A 17,794-nucleotide genomic window follows, 5' to 3' on the forward strand; every position below is an offset into this window, starting at 1 on the left:
CTAAGGCCCTCCTCCTATAAGGGTTAGAGCTCACGTCGTGCTGTCTGAGTAGTGCACATATCTCACCTCATCGTTTCCATTTTACAAAACGAGCGTCTATTTGAACCAGACAACAGAGAATGTGTATTTTGCCTGTTGAGGATTCGGCCAATCACATGGCGAGCGTTTCCCATCAATCCCACAATCTGTCCCAAAGTTCTCTGAGACTATGTGCAATCTAACTCACATCTCACTGACAGCCTCCTGTAATGTAAAGTAACAAAACACAAAGCAAAAAAAGACTAACAAATAAATAATGAGAGGCCTTTAATCGACCATCTTCCACATAATCTCTCTGATGCATTCTCCTGCTCTGTTCCCTTGAACTGAACAATAAACTGTTGCGTACATAAGACGAACAGGAAACATTATTTTCCCCCCTCTCTCTTCCCTCCCTCCATCTGCCGTCTCTCCGTCTCTGCTGCTCTCTCGCCCATCTCTCTCATCTTCCTCCACTCACTCCCATCCTCCTCCCTCCGCCCCCTTTCCTCTCTTCTTTATATTCATAGGATTTTAAAATGTCTGTAATGGCCCTGGTAGATCAAAACACTCCTTCTCCTACCGTGTGTGAGCGCACGCGTGCGTGTGTGCATTACTCTTCTTGTGTGTGTTTACGTCTGCGTGTGTTTGCGCGTGTGATTAGCATATCGTGGCTATGCTCTGATTGGCAAACTGGCAACACAGAGCCCAGCAGGGCATATTTTATTAAAAGACCATGGCGCGTGCACACACACACACACACACACACACACACACACACCCCCACACACACACACACACACACACACACACACACGCACACATACAGAGTTAGAAACAGTCACTGGTCTGTGTCAGAACCTAATGAATAATACTAAAGAGCGAGCACTAGGGGTTCTCCATGTATTGTTCTGTAATGCCAAGAGCAATAAAGATTTTTATGACCATATTTTTATGGGCAACAGACATAAGCTGTTATGGAATAGTTGGATATTTAAAAGTCGTTCAGAGCCGTTTTTTACGGTCCAGAAGAAAAGTTGCCTTGTAATTTATTAAGTTTGACTACCCAAGGCTCATAAGTAGAAAATGTTTTATTATCCAGATTTTAATATTACTGCATAACAATGAGGAGGCGGCGGCAGCGGCGTGCTATTCGGTCGCACATTAGCCGCGCGCCTGAGACGACATCAAACGACGTCTTGATTCTGGACCGTTCCTTGATGCAGATTAGCAAACCTTCTGTTCTGTGATGTATTATGTAAAGTGAAACGATGCACGGGCCGACAGGAGCGGGAGAAAATAGCTTTTCTTCTCGGAGGCGAGCAGCTCGATCTGGCACCACGAGAGAGCACATAAAAGAATCTGTGTACTTCCAGAACCAGCGGCTCCTGCTCGGGCAGAGGAAATATTGCGTTGTGAAATAATGAAAAAGAAAAAAAAAAAAAAAGTTCTAGGAGTAAATTGCTTCAAGTGTTAAAATTTACCACCTCACAGAGCCCGACTCGGTATTATCACCGTGAGACACAGGAGATGGTTGTCTTTGGATGCAATTAAACATCTCCATTCTACTGCAGGCTCAGCAGGGAGCCCCAGCATAAGCATTCAAGCAGCTTTCAGCTAAAAAAAACCATAAAAAAATCTGTTATTCATGCATTTCCAAGGCAACAATGTACCTGTTTTATGGTTGTCATTTGAGGTGTGATAAATTCAAATGCAGAACAGAAAAAGTATGTTGTTTTGTAACTAAATTCATGCTACTGTTTTTCATCAGATATATTTTTTGAGAAAAAAAATATCTAACTTAAAGCCAGGTTTCTGCAAGTTTCAGCAAGTCTAATTAAATACTTTTTAAGATCCTTTTAATGTGACACTGAATTAAAATGAAGACCAAAAAGTAAAAATGTAAATATAGTGGATAGTTGGGAGATCCTGCTGTATTACAATGAAGCATAGCATAAATTGGGAAATTTATTGGTGTGCTTCTGACTCTTAGCATAAATCTTTGAGGTTCTCACACTGCACACGGCTTCGTAAGCCTCATATCAGTAGTGAAAACGAACGTCGTCCAGCCATCTGGCTATAAATTTGAATTTACCCAAAAGCTAGCTAGTTAGCTAGGTAATATGCTCTAGCTACCCTTGCTAGCAAGTTATCAAGGGTTTATTGCTACCTTTGCTAGCAGGTGTAGCTTGTTAGCTAGCATAGATATCTGAACTAGCAGCTAATATACCTTTGCTACTGTAGCTATCAAGGGTTTAGCAGCTAGTCAACGGTAGCCTCAACCACCTCAAGTCACAGAACAAAGTGAAAATGTCAGAAAATATTATACTATTATCCTTATTGTGTTTTCATCAACACAATAAGGTTTGATCATATGTTTTAGATCCTTACTTATCCAAATAAAAACCTAAAGTCAAGTCCTTTTCTGTTTTGTATGTTTTAGGCTGACATGCCAATTTTTGAAGTTTTTTTTTATTTTTCAAAATAGTTGCTAGTTCAATCCTCTGCCTGTTGGAAGATGTGTGTGTCTTTTCCTATTAGAAACTGACAGGATTCACAATTCATACTTCCCAGGGTATCAATAATTTCGGACTTTTCTGTAAGGGCAAGCTTAGGCAGATCTTTCTGCAGCAATTTCCCGGGTTTGGACACACATCAGCTCTACTTGAAAGACGTGTTCTCAGAAATGGACGTCTGTTTTACGTCATGTTTATAACCAAAACAGGAATTGTTTGGGTCAAGTGTGCTGATATTTGTTGAAAACAATTATTTATTGGGATTTCTCCCCCCACCCCAACACACACACATAGGAAAATGGGAATATAAATTGTGGAGGTTTTTATACTTGCATGTAAACATCACAAAATTATGCCTGAAGGTTGTAATTTCACACGGTGCAAAAAAACATGATTTAAATAGGAGATTTTTCTTCATAATTTTTGTTCAACAATGTGAATGCCTTTCTCACCGCCTCCTCCTGTTGAGATGCTGCCTATCCTGGCTTTAAACTATAAATTCAAGTCTGGACTGTGTGAACCCCTGACATCAGCTACATGACACTGCTGGCAAACTAAAACCTCCTAAATCACTTGAGCGGACACGCTGGAAGCACCCGTGAAACTTCAGCGATTGACTGCCGTGACCCCACCGGCCGGCTGGTCGGCCCCGCTCTGCTTTGCAGCGTCAGCCACAGATTCACCAGAGATTTTCTTTTTATAATTAAAACAAAAACAAAGCAAAAAAATAAATAAAAATCCTCCCAGGGAAACAGTTAAAAACCGTCACGCTGCAGCGGCTGAAGGAGAGGCTTTGTTTAAGGCTGGGATCACGGCTCTCTGAGGGGCCGTAATGCACGCTGCGGGCCCGTTACGGTGACAGCGGAGATCAATGCCGATCATTGCAGTTAATCCGGTAAACACAGCCATAGTGTTAATCTCCGGGGGTAACCAGCTCATTTTCCTGCCTGCTATAAACTGCATGTTGAAATAACTAACAGCTCGGCTGCCGTAACCGTACAGCGATCACGCTGATTCTCTGGGAACAAAGCAGAAAGTGGAATCTGACGAGAAATAGAGATGCAGATTTCTCAAGGGGAAGTGTTATGTATTTACCAGGCACATAGGGTCAATTTAGAGCACAGTCAAGTTAACATGCTACCTTCAGTTGTTGCATATATACAATATAACTTAAAAGAAATTAGACTTTGTAATCTAACACCTTGAAATTGGGCCTTTGTCACTTTAAGAAAGTCCTGCTCTTTCTGAAACGTTTCTAGCAGCGTTTCATTGAGAAGAAGCTCTTATAATGAGTTCAGCAGGTGTTTGCTAATTGCTGCTGGCTAGTCTGAAGATGCTGAGTGAAGCTTTGTCCTAGAAGGTGGAGCTAGGTCCACCCAGGCATTTTGCACACTGGAATGGTTGCCACGGGTGATTAAAAGATTTCTCAAACATGCATGAAAGAATCCAGGGAACACTCCAGGTATGTTTTTGATGAATAAATAACATTTTAACAAGATCTAAAGCTCAAGAAAGTCATTTTTACATAACACTGCCCCTTTAACTCTACCTGCATTGACACCGCTGCTGCCTTTCTCCGGCACAAAGACGATCTCGGCTGGTAAAATATTGCCCCGAAGTCCGATTCAGCCCGCACAAATCAGACCTCGGTGATCTCTCAAAGAGCAGCTTATGCTGCCATAAAACCCGGCTGTGCCAGGCTGAAGGGAGACCTCTCCTAACCCGGTTGTCTTTAAGTATATTTCTCCCTAAGCACCGTCTCCTCAGCCCTACTGCAGCTACTCAACCGTAGCTTGATTCATGGGCCTGCTCTTTTGTTCTTTAAAGATGATATTAAGAGCGTTTTATCATCAGCATAAAAGCTAAATCATTCCGGTGCTTCTCCACAGAAGCAATTAGCGGAGGCTTTTTTTTTTTCCCCCCTAAAATCAAAAGTCTTAAAAAGCCTTTTTTTCTTCTTTATTATTATTATCAATCCACAGAGGAGGCTTGAATTTGCTTGACTGATAAAAAAGCGTCACAGCATTCCAGAGGAATGCTCGAGCAGGGAGCCTGTAAATGTACGGCGGCCTGATGAAGCGAAAGGTGGCGTCACGCGTGTATTTATTGGTGCGTGTCGCGGTCGTGAGCTGACAGGCAGCCGGAGGGAAAGAGGGGCTTGATGGGTATTATGCAAATGAGGCCAGCTGTTTGCTGCATTGGCACACTGCTCATAACTCTCTTCTAGTTGTGCTGGAAGTAAGAAAATATTTTATTTCCCTCGTCAACACTTCGCTGAACCCTCTGCTTTATTTCCACAGAGAAGGCGTTCCTGTTTATGCTGTGGCTTTATGTACATTTCTGCTTTTTACTCTCACACCTCTACAAATGAGGAAGTATTTACGGATTTCTTTTTCTTTTGTGTGCTTGATATAATGCAGCAAATCTTAATATCAGTCTAAATTAACCTACGTAAGAACAAAATACAGTTTTCAAGTGAAGACTTAATTTATTAAGGGGAAAATAGATAATTCAAGTGAGGGGTGGGCATTTACCGTATTGTTTATCATTTATCGTGATACTTTTTTTTTTAATCATAAGAATTTTGATTCATCATTATCAAATAAATTCAATTAATAATGTCTAAAATCCCCCCAAAACTGTCCGAATTGGTGAGATTGTATGGAGCTAAATTGAAGCCATAAAGTTTTATCAAAAGGAAAAAAAAACTGAAAAAAAATTTGAAACTTGGGGGGGGGGGGAATTAAACAGAAAAAGAAATTGACTCCGACAGTTTCAAAATGTACTGTTTTTTCCAAGGGGGGTGGGGGGGGCTTCCACTGGCAGCATCAATAAATGTAATTACATCTGAAAATATAATTAAATGCAATTACTGTGAGCAGCTAACATCTTTATGTGATTGATGTCCACAGGAAGTGTATTAGAATGTTTTTCAAGGGCAAACTTATGTTTGTACATTGAGGTTACCTAGAAGAGAAGTAATAAATAGTTCTTATTGTCACTTTTATTGTTATCACAATACAATAATAATGTAAAATATCGTGATAAAACTTTAAGTCAATATCACCCAGTCCAAGTCCAAGCAAACCTGGCTCCCTCCTTGTTAAGTAATGATGAGTTCAGTTTCAATAGCTACACTGCTAATATCAAGAAATCATTTCAATAAGAACTGTCTGACTTTCTGAAGTAGACTAATAGATTTGTAAAAGCCGTCATGTCTACAGAAACTCAACAACGGATAAGAAACAGAGTCACTGACATCTGTGGAAAGGATCGTTCAGAAAGTCCTTCCAATGGCTTTGGGATAACACCAGACCGCAGTGAAAGCTGCTGTCTGTTAAACATCAAACTTTCCAGAAGTGGTCGGTCTGTAAGAATAAATCCAAGAGTCCATCAACAGCAGGGGGTCAAACAAGAACACTGAACCACTCTGTAGGAAACTCTTGTCTCAGTGAAGGTCAACCTTTTAGTTAAAGGGAGCAGATTTTACAGATACAAATATTTCTAAACGTAAACATATTTTCATCCAAAAATATCTGATCTACTGCAATAAAAATGTCATGCACAATCAAACTATCCATTGAGAATCTCAAACCAGCATTTGTCTCATTGCAGCACAGATAGCTCAATCAAAAAGGCTAACCTGAAAAAGGCTAGTAGCCTAACACCTACTAGCACATGAGAAAAAAAAAACAATAGAGTGGGTTTTATTTAATAATGTTACTGATATTGAACAGTTTTAACTAACTGTTTGTCAGGACACTATTTTAAAAGAAATCTTTGATATCAAGGAGTTTTATCCTGGTTGACGAAGGTGTTAGCATATTAGCAACCTCATCGTTCTCAGGAAGTGGCTTAGTTCCTTCCTTTACTGTTTGAAGTTAGAAAGGCAGATCTGTAATGGTGAGAAAGTTTTGCGGCTTCAAAACATCGCCTCGATTTAGCAAGGTGGCTAATGACCGCTTAGGTAGGCAGAAAAGTTAGCCACATGCTAAAATGTTTAGCCTTGGGGCTAATCGTTGTCATAACTGCTGCTTTTAACCGCAGCAGAAGGATTTAAGTGGAGTGACTTGACAAGAACTTGCCAATAAATCAGCGCAGCTGTTGCTGAAATGAACGAGCTGAGCAGCATCAGAGATGCTTTATGCAGCCCATAAATCTGAGAGTGAGCAAATTGCATCATTTGCCACCGTTAGGTGATCCGATAGCATGTTTTCTCTCAGGCGTCTGTGGCAGCCTCACCAGTGCCACTAATGTAACTCAGGAACTTAACATAAGAGCATAAACTCTTATGCTTAAGAGCATAAGAGCAAAACTACAAAATATATAATTCCCTCCCATTTTTGGTTATTCTAAAGAAATAATGCTCTGTAACACTGGTTTCCTTGTCTGTTGTCCAGGACCAAGTCCTTCAGATTATAAATGTTTCTCTGCTACAAACTCAACCGTTTCCTGTTTTGGGTCTGATAGGCTTACACTGCAAAAATAGAAGATCTCAGCAAGTATTTTTGATCTAGTTTCTAGCGCAAACATCTCAGTTTACTTGAAGTAAGACGAAACAAGTGACTTTTCTATTTTTTTTTCTTCTTTAAATTCAAAAGAATGCCCATAATTCTGTCCTTTTAGATACAGCATTATGAAAAATACACATGTAGAAATCTTAAAGCGACATCTCAGGACAGAACAGCCAGGAAGTTGAAGTTTGGACACAAGAGATCTTTCAAATGGACGCAACCAAAACCCTCAAAGAACAAAGTCGATCTCAGATCCATATAAAACCAGTCAGCAGATCTGAAGAGGTGCAAGATATAAACCTAAGTCAGTTACGGCAGTTCTGTCAGGATCAAGTCTTAACATTTAAAAGATATAATAGTAAATACTACTTTGCTATAGGTAAACTCTTGAAATTGCCAGAATGATCAAAAGTTCTCTCAAATAATTCTCAAATCAATTTGTAAATTGACATATTTTTGACCTAAAACAGGAGACGGATGAATTTGATTTAAAGTCTGTCTGTGAGTCTATTTCAGATATTTCTTAGGCGTAAATATCTTATAATATGTTATTTTCAACTGTAAATAACAATGGCAGGTAAAGCTGCTTTAAAGGTAAAGCAGCCGAAGTATCCTGGGAAGTTGGACTCCTGCCCGGCTCTCTTCACAGCCTGACATCTGGTGTTATTAATGTGTGTATTACTGCTTTCCTTTCATCCAGCCAGTGGGCTATATAAAGGCTGAATCTTTTCATTCAAAAAGGCATACATGAATGCTTTCTCTGAGAGCAGAGATGATTTGGTTAGCACTCCCCTCCCAGTGATTACTGACTGAAGGTCTTAGTCTAGCCTGCTTCTTATTTACCGCTACATTAGTGGGGAGGCGCCGCGTGTTCCCGCGCACGCGGCTGACGGAAAACACCGCAGCACGCCTCCAAATCAGTGTGAAATTACATCAGCCCCATACTTTGAACTACATGTAAATGAAACTTGTCACGGGCACTGTTGGAAATGTCACCTGTCACCTCCATGTTTACCTCCTCGCTAGACTGCTGGCAGGGTTTAACAAATGTACATACACATCCGTTTGACTGGAGTGTTGCTCACCTGAATGTGAACGCAGCGAACAGCGCGAGCCGCCGAACACTTTGATGAAAGCTCTGATGTTAGAGGGGAGAGTTACTGTGTTTTGTTTTTATTTTTCAGATTTTGCTTTTCTGAGTTATGCGTTAAACTTGTTCTCTTACAAATAAGAAGTTTAATGTCAGATAGTATTTTCGCGGCAGTTCACGTTTCTCTCGTCTGATCAGTCACATTAGCTGGGTTTCCATTGCAAATGTGTGCAAATCTAAAGTTGAAAAAACAATTTCACAACTGCTGTTTTTCGATTAAATATAAAAGGAAATTAAAATCACACATGAATAAGCTTCTTCATCAAGAAGAAATCATGATGGCGATGGATGCAATCACTTAGATGAGATGTATTCATAATTCAGCATGGCGCTAGTTAGCGGTATCCTCAACCGCCCCAAGCTACAGAACGCAATGAAGATGTCGGTGCTAGACCTGTCACAAGAATCAATAAATCAATTAATCGCATGATAAATTAAAACAAGTTTGATGATTTTAATTGTATGATTTATCGTTTTCTACCAAGAACTGGATGACAAACGTCTTCAGTTTGGTGCTTGGGACTCAAACAGCTGTTTTTTTTTTTTTTTTTGAAGGACAGTTTTGTTTACAAACAATTCATAATTCATTTTATTTGTTTTCTCTGTTGCTTACTTTGCTTATTTAAAATGTCTTCCAGTTCCAGTATTGAATGTTCATTAGAATTTAAAGTTTATTCATCTTCGAGAATATGCTCTTGCATCATTATCCCTTTACCTTTAAATTGCTTGAAAATTGTCTCAAAGCAACAATATTATCGTTTATCGCAATAACTTCTGGGACAATTTATCATCCAGAAAAATTTGTTATCGTGACCGGCCTAGTTGGTGCCCGACTCAGAAAAGTAAAGCCAGAAAACATACACAAGACTAATATGCTAGTCTTATGAATTTAAGACTTTTTACAGCCTTAATTTTAGATAAATGAATTTAAGACTATTTAAAGATGCGGGATACCCTGAATTCATTCAACTCCACTAGATTTCAGCTTATTATTTCTTTTATATTACATTCAGTCAGACTGGTTCAGCTAGAAAGTGAAAGCACCGGGTGTTATGTTTTAGTCTCATATGCAACACATTTAGTTGCTCACTTGATAATGTTCTGGAGCTACAGCGGACATCACCGCATTAGAACAGCTGCAGCTGGAGAAAAATCCTTACTCAACAGATATGTATGTCTGAGCGTGTGTGTGTGTGTGTTTGTGTGTGTCTCCATCCTCATTGAAGAGAATTCAAGGCTACTGTAACCGTTAGGAAACAATCAATACTGTTATCAGTCTGCTTTCCACTCTCGCTCTATCACATACACACTCTCCCATACACTCAGGAATAAAGGTCCCCGATCAATAATCCTATGGCGCTAAGAGAAAGCTTCCACAGCAGTTTAAAGCCTTATTGCACACGCTTGGTCACACAAAAACACACTGACAGCACACTCAACAGCAGAACTGCGAGGCACATATCGAGTGTTTAAAACCCATTTGTAGCGCCTGACTCAATTAGAAAACATTATACAAAACATCAGAGCGTTTGGGACTCTTAGGACTACCAGAGGTACAAGTTAGAGTCTCTAACTTAATCCTTGCATCTTTAATAAGACAAATTTGAGGGTTTTTCTATTTTTCTTTTTGCCGTTTTGTCACTCATCAGTGTTACAGAACACCAAACAAATCTTAAAACCAGACAGATATAACCTGAGTAAAAGCTTTAGCTGAATTATGTTTTCAATAATTAACGCTATCAGAACCGGCCTGGGTCCCTATGAAAAAGTATTTAACCTATTGACTGGTTGTGTCTTCTATGGTTGTTTTTTGTTTTGTTTTGGGGTTTTTTGGCATTTGATTAATAACGATTGGAACATTAATCAATATATTTTATGTATTTTTGATAATTATTATTGATTTATATAATGGTATTTGACAAAATGTAATGTTTATTGCTTGTTTCATAACTGGTTACTGTATTAAGTTTTTATCTTACGATGAAAAGCCCTTTGAACTGCCTTGTTGCTGACTCATTATCATTAGCTGCATAGTTGTTTACATTCAGACACAAAGAGGAGATTTTGAGAACAGTTTGTTTAAGGTCATACCACAGTATGTCATTTGGATCCAGTCTTGGACTAGGCCACTTCAAACCTTTCTTTTGGTATATGTTTTGAGTCATTCAGTTCAAGAATGTCTGGTGTGCGTTGCATCATCAGTCGGCTGCAGAATCCAAATGCACTTCAGGTTAATGTTTGAAAGTATAGATTTTTATTCATTTAAATAAGATATTGTCACACGGACATCACCATGTGACAATACAAGGAGGGGAAGAGGTTTTGTGTTGTTTCCTTCAGTGGCTCTTGATGCAGCACCCCCACAGGCGAGGAGGGGAACAGATTTTTCAAACTATTAGATTTTTTTGACAGCGATGTGTGAAAGCGAACCACACCTGGTGAAAATGCAACAAACATTGCTTAATAGTCTACTGGACTACCAGGTGTGAAAACACCCTTAGTCTAATATTAAAATTTCCCTGACTGTCTGAACATTTAAATCACCTCTTTACATTTCATTTCTGTTTACAGAGACGACGCATGAAGCAGAAGCAATTGAAGTGTCCCATCTGTTTCTGGTTCACAAAGCCCTGTCCTGCGACATGCTGCTCTTTTGCTATTTAAGCTGCAGAACGCATCCAGGAACTCATCTAACTAGAACAAATATAGCCATGATAAGGTGCCGTAATCAGCCAGTCATTGTCTGTCTCTCTCTTCCTCATCTCCTTCCCTTCACCTTCAGTGCAAATCGAGTCCAACACCTTCCCTCTCGGACGTTTTTGACGCCACGAAGCGTCCAGAAACACTTGTGGCCATGAAAGTAAACTATGTTTCAATTCCCCTCGTCTTCCTCCGCCATTTGTCCTTCCATCTCCCTCTTAGTGCCATATGCTCCGAGCTCCAGCTCAGGCTCATTTACAGCGCTGCACACACACACGCACACACACACACACACACGCACACACACACACACAAAGATCTGTCCTATCAAAGCATAGGAACAGCTGGCTTTCTCGATATGGATGGCTGCTCGCCTGTCAACGAGTCTCACGCAGCACACACACACAGACATACACACACACACACACACACACACACACACACACACACACACACACACACACACACACCTGCATACAGGAGCATCATCATCAAAACCTGCATCTCCTGCTGCTTCAAGAGGGGAAGAAAGAAAAAAGAAAGAGAGAGAGAAAGAGATGCAGAGATGGATAGACAATACGTGGGGGGGGTGAGTCTAAAAAAATGCAAACATGCGCTCAGGACTTGTGACATCAGAAGCAGACTGACAGTATGTGTCACTGTTAACCAGCTAAAGCAGATGCTCATGAATAATTGAAGGGGTTAAATTAGGAGGAGTCTGTTCCTGCACCATGAAAATGTCTGTATTACTGTGTTTTTTTTAAGTCTTTAATTTGAATTTATAATTGGGTGTCAAATGATAAACAGATTATAAATTAGCACTAAGATGTGAATGTGAATGACATATTTGTAAACTTGCTAATAATTTGTTTACATCCAGGCAAAGTGGATCTTGGTTGGTTGTTTAAGGTGCTTGATCATGGAGTTCTGCGTTCCTTTACTGAACGCTGGGTAACGTGTCCAAAAGATCCATAAAACAAAAATCAAATATGAAGAGAAACAGACTGTTTTATTTTTGTTGTTGAGTGGCAACGTTTGGTTGAAGGAAAAAAAAGGATTCCATTGTGGTTTTGCTAAAAAAAAAAAAAAAAAAGCGCCAAAACTCTATCAAAACACGAGTTTTTTCAAAGTTGCCGTGTTTCCATGAAGACAATTTATTTTTGAAATGTCAAATTGTGCAATGGAGTTTGCATGTTCTCCCTGTGCATGTGTGGGTTTTCTCCGGGTACTCCGGTTTCCTCCCACAGTCCAAAAACATGCCTGTCAGGTTAATTGGCCTCTCCAAATTGCCCCTAGGTGTGAGTGTGTGTATGCATGGTTGTGTGTGTCTGTGTTGCCCTGTGACAGACTGGCGACCTGTCCACGGTGACCCCGCCTTTCACCCGGAACATTAGCTGGAGATAGGCACCAGCACCCCTCCCGACCCCACTAAGGGACAAGGGTGTAAAGAAAATGGATGGATGGAAATTGTGCAACTTCATGGTCAATGGAAACACAGCTAATAGAAATCAACTATTTCTAACTCTTCTAAGCCAACTCAGTACTGACGGTGGTTAGACAGTTGGATTCGATCTATTTTACATGGCACCGCTTTTCAGCGTGTTCAAGTGTAAAACCACCAGACAAGCTGCTGAAGCAAACAATCCACACACACAGCCTCAATAGTAAACATGGCTTCATAGGGCTTTGAGTTGTGAAGCGACGCTCACAACTCCATATTGCACAGTCTGGTTGGCCAAAGATAGCAAATTATTTTTGAAGCTACAGGTTGTATGCAAAAGGTTTTTGTCATTGCCCTTAAAGAGAAGTCTCAAAGTCTGCAAATACACATATAATGTATATATATTGCATGTTGTAAAGAGAGCCTTGAGATCAGCTGGGGATAGCATTACTGAAGGATGGTCAGGAAAGTAGCTGAGGGGGAGGCATATTTGGTGAGTACTGAGAGAATTATTGCCTTCCCACTGGAAGTAATGTTTCTAGACTTGGAGCATTCGAGCCACATTTGAACGGTTATGGAGTTGGACTGCAGAGCAGTAGTAGTGTAAATCCAGAGTGAAGGGGCTTTAAATTTCGTCCTCATTTCAGAGCACAGACTGTACCTGTCATCAGACCTCTGCCTGAAGTATTCTGGTATATGGGGAGTTTAGCTTGCTCTGAGGTCTGTTTTAGCAGGAATAGTTTCACCTTAACAGCACTCACTAGGCATTACGGTGCAGCGTCAACTTCTCAATTAAAAATGACTGATTTGCTATGAAGGCGAGGACATGTTGACAGAAAAGCAAAGGGCATAATGCAGAAAAATTGTAACAAAATTAAAAAAAATCATGATGCCACTTTGTGTCACCCTTTTTGTTAAGGAAACCTGGTTGACCCTCTTAATTCAAGAGAAAACTCGGACTTTTAAGAAAATGGCCGCCAGTATCAGAGATGACTGATTTTAATGTTGATCTTCTACGATAGCTGTTTGCTGTTTGTAATTTCAGCACTGAAAATGACACTTGCCTAATTAGTTTTAAAAATATACTCTTCATTTGCTTTTTCAGTAAAAAAAAAAAAAAAAAAAAAAAAAAAAAAAGATTTGACTCAGTCTATAGACTCTTTTAAAGTCAATGCACCAACTGTAACCAACTCTGAATTCTTACCTCTCCTGTGTGGCTGAGGTTCAGTTTTGGCAGTTTGTTCTTCACGTTTCCAGACGTTCCTCCAAAAGATTGGCTGCTGCTAAACCCCTCTGTTGCCACCGGAGGGGGCTTAAGCTGCGGGGAGTCACTCGGCGCCTGGTCCTGGCCGTCCATTGGGCGAACGTACGCAGTGGGCTTCTGCTGAACAGCGATCGGCTTCCCCGATAGGCAGCCGGGTGGGAAAGTGGGCGTGGTCAGTCCAGACGTGGGGGTGGTCAGACCGGGCGTGGGAGTTGTCAGAACCGAGGTGGAAGCCAGTGGGGAGGAGGACAAAGAAAGGTGAGAACTTGTTTCGTTTTCGAACGGGGAGGTTTTGAAAGATCCACCATTTTCCACGCTGGAGGAAGACTTAAAGTGGCAACCGTCTACAGTGGAGGACCGAAAGTTGCCTCCATCTGTAAGAGAAAGAAGAAAAAGAAACCACCTGAGAACAATAAACCCTACCAACAGCTCATTGTCAGAGATCAGTAAGATCAGTACAGCCAATCAAATTGAAAAGAATTAAGATGTTTTGAGGTTTCAAAATCAACCTTATTATCTGGTTATGTAATAAATGCTAATTTTAATCATTTTTACCAAGAAGGTCTGAATCATTGGAACCCTTCAAAATTTTACTATAATTATTTAATCAGCCTTCATGACTCAGGCAAGGATAAAAAAACAACAAATTATGAATTTTGATATAAAATGTTTTGTATTTTACACCTATAATCAGACACATCTGTAAAAGCTTTCCTTGATTTGAGAAAAGCAACCTTAAGAGTTAATTAATAAAACAACAAAACCTCTTGATTTGGGTTGAAATGATTTCATCAAGTTCAAAAGATAACGTTGGTTTCACAAGAAGAAGACTGGACAAGATTGTAGCAATATTTTTAGAGAAAGTAAACAAAATTTTTTTAAACAAATACAAAAAGGTTTTATAAATGTAACGTTTGCTTTTAAGAATACGTAATCGCTGTAGAACATTTCTGTTCAGGTTTCAATACTTCGTATGTTGCGATTTCCATTTGTTGAATTCTATGGTAAAAATGGCCTTTCTGTGTTTTCCAGGTATTTCAGATTTTGAACTACATTTGATTAAGTGTATCAAAAAATTCAAAACATGAAGCAGACCTTTAGTTTAGGGGAGTTTTCACACCTGATAGTCGGTCAGACTACAACACTGGTTACTTTTTCAGCTGATGCTAAAATCAAACCAGTTTTGAAAAACCTGTTCCCCTCCTGGCCTGTGGTGGCGCTGCACCAAGAAGAAGACACCAAGCGCAACTTTCTCCTTCACAAAATGTAAACAAAAACGGCGTGACGTCAAATTTTAACAGTTGTAGGATTTCTCTGTAGTCGTTGGTAAAAGGCCGTGAACAATTAGCTTTAGACTCACATGTTTGTTTAGGTTGTATTTACCCAGTATGCCCTCTGGTTTAGTCTGCCTCCTGCGTTTGGAGCGGTCTCTGGTTTGCTTTGTACATTTTAACCGAACAGAAACTTATGTTTTTAGAGAGAGTCGACTTTTTTGGTCCGCTTGCACATTCACATCTCCCTAAACAAACCAAACTTTCTAGGTAAATGAACTATGAAGCGGACCAGACAGAGCTGGTGTGATCCACCCTTAGAATCCACAGGAAGCTCCGATCCGACTTTAATTTTGTTAATGGCCACAGGCTTTGAAACTGTTTCGGTCTGCTTGTCCGCAAGACCCAAGAGCCTCGTGTTCATGAACGTACCGAGGTATGTCGACACGCTAAAGGACTCACATGCCAATGGCAACAATATAGCAGACCTGAATTATTATGATGTTTAGTATGGAAAGATTTTATGCAGTAAGGTACACATATACAGTATCTTTCAATGTTTATATCTTTACAACACTGATAAAAGCCAACAGTCCATTAATTTCTGCAGTATAAAACCATCCGACATTAAATGTGCATATACAACATAAAACTAAAAGACTCTTGAATGCAACAGAATCAGAGCAGCAATTCCTTTTGAGGCACGTTGCATCACATTTACCTGGTAGGGAATGGCTTTTGGACGAATGCCTTCTGGAAGAGGACGAGGAAGAGGATGAAGACGAGGAAGAAGGGCTTGATTCCTCTTTCAGACCCAGTTCATCTTTGAGAGAGCTGAACAGCTCCTCGTGCCTTTGCAGCTGTTGTTCCTCTAAAAGAGCCATTTTGCCCCGGCTGGCCGCGGCGGCCGCAGGGACCTGCCCCTGTCCGTTCTGCCCTGGCGCCCCTGACCCTACAACCAGGCCCGTCGCTTGGCCTCCCTTCGACCATTCCATGGAGCTCCTCGACTTCTTCGCATTCTGGTGTGGGGCCACCGCCGCGTTCGATAACGACGTGACGACGGCAGGCGGCTGCATGGAGGCCGACGACAGCGCACCGCTTCCCGTCCTCTTTTCCCCGCTTCCCTCTGCTCCTCCTCCTCCACCGGCTCCTGCTCCTCTCAAGGCTTCATTGAACAGCTGGGACTCTGTGGCTGATCTGTCGGTGGTGGAGGAGCCTGCCGCTTGCTGCTGGTTGTTGCTCGCGGCGCTGCCTTTGGGGATTCCCACCAAGTGGCTCTGGTTGGAGTGGCTGGTTAGCAGGTCTTTCATTTCTTCGTAGGAGCCCAGGGTGTTCTGGACTCGGTTGGCCAACGCATCGCCCTTATTAGTCTGACAGGGAAGGAAAAAAAAGGAAGAGGGAAAAAGGACAGAGGGAGGGAGAAGAAAAAGGACATTAATTAAGTCTTCCATTTCTCCTTTTTACCAGACTTGATGAACAGCCCTCTTTACTCATCTGGAAAGGAATAGTGAGAGATAGATAGGGTGACCACTGACCGGCCTTCCGGAGGAGATGATTAATTAAATAATGCCACCTTTAAGAGGCCCCATCCCGGGCTGAAGCTGTGAAATTAATGGGGTAGGAGTCATTATTACCCTGACCCCACATTCTCAGCCAGTCACTGTTTGGAGGACAGTCCTGCCTTTACTTATATGTCATCCTATAGCAGCCTACCTGCAATCAGAAATGCTGAGAGGTGCCCAAGAATAGCCTAACAACTCATTTAGTGTCAGTGACAGATTCCCTAAAGAAAGAAAAAAAAAATCAGCACTAGTGGCAGCAGTTCTTCTTGGGCCAAAGAAAGAGGAAAATAAAGTCCCACAACTGGTAAGTGTGTGCAAAAACTGCATTGTATGGTTTGCTTTTTTTTTTTTAAGTTGGAACATCTAATTACCATGCCAAGACTTGGCGATTACCATACCACACGGCATAAATAAGATGTCACGCAGAAGACTGCTTCTGTTAACCACGAGCCACTTTTGAGGAAACCAAGATCCATTTCTAAAGTTTATTGGTAGAGAACTGTTGTAAGTAATCACCAAGTCTCCATGATAAGGAAAGAAAACAGCTTCTCCGCCTCACCGTCACAATGTGGAGTTTGGTTCACTTTACTGGGATCTGTGAGCTTCAGCCAAATGAGACTAGGATCAGATATTGTAACGTTTACTGTTATCGAGGGAACTTTTTTTTATCATTATAGGAATTATGACACAAAATAGCACCAATAAACTTTAATAGTTGATGTATACAACCATAAAAAATGATAGATTGATGTGTTTGACTTTTTGTTTTCAGTGTTGGGCCCATGAAAGCATACTGATTTTATTTGGTATTTTTAGCATGTCCTATATTTGGCATTTCAGGAATACCATATGAAGAAGATGGGTGCCCACATGTGGCAGGGTATAACAATGTTTTTACTAATATGACTAGACTTTAAACGTGCAGTAGCATGTATTTTCCAGACACACAATACATACCACACAACCTTGTGATCACATTGTGCCATTTTATAGCACAACCAAGTAACTGTCACCTTTAGTTGTTATAAAAATGCTTTATTTATCAAATACAACACCTTGAAATTGGGCCTCTGTCTCTTTAAGAAGCTCCTGCTCTTTCTGAAACTCCACCTTCAGGAAGTTATTACAACATGACTCCTCTATTAACCCTTTAACAAAGTTTTAACCATAGCTCTGAAGTGCTATGCATCTTGATCGTTTTCTTTCTTTCGTTGATTTGCTAATATCAAGTGGAAATTAAAAAGTAAGGTTGAAGCAAGTCCAATACAGTAACAATTGCTGTAAAGACTTTTTTTTAACACATCTTTACCAGAGGAAGCAATAAATACGTGACAAGTTTTCAGCCTGAACAACGAGCC

General features: G+C 40.6%; 1 protein-coding gene across 1 annotated transcript in view; it reads right to left on the reverse strand.

Annotated features, from left to right (window-relative positions):
• The window catches only part of LOC106928922 (ALF transcription elongation factor 2), a 111,985-nt gene that overhangs the window by 25,018 nt on the left and 69,173 nt on the right, over nucleotides 1–17,794 (reverse strand). The window contains exons 3-4 of the mRNA XM_088009205.1: nucleotides 15,596–16,244; nucleotides 13,544–13,977 (exon numbers count right to left, since the gene is read on the reverse strand). Coding sequence (XP_087865331.1) covers nucleotides 13,544–13,977; nucleotides 15,596–16,244 — 1,083 coding nt within the window. The remainder of the gene's footprint in view (nucleotides 1–13,543; nucleotides 13,978–15,595; nucleotides 16,245–17,794) is intronic.

Source organism: Poecilia mexicana, unplaced genomic scaffold (genome assembly GCF_051168715.1).
Source record: "Poecilia mexicana isolate PSO_F unplaced genomic scaffold, ASM5116871v1 scaffold_10, whole genome shotgun sequence".
Taxonomy (NCBI): Eukaryota; Metazoa; Chordata; class Actinopteri; order Cyprinodontiformes; family Poeciliidae; genus Poecilia; species Poecilia mexicana.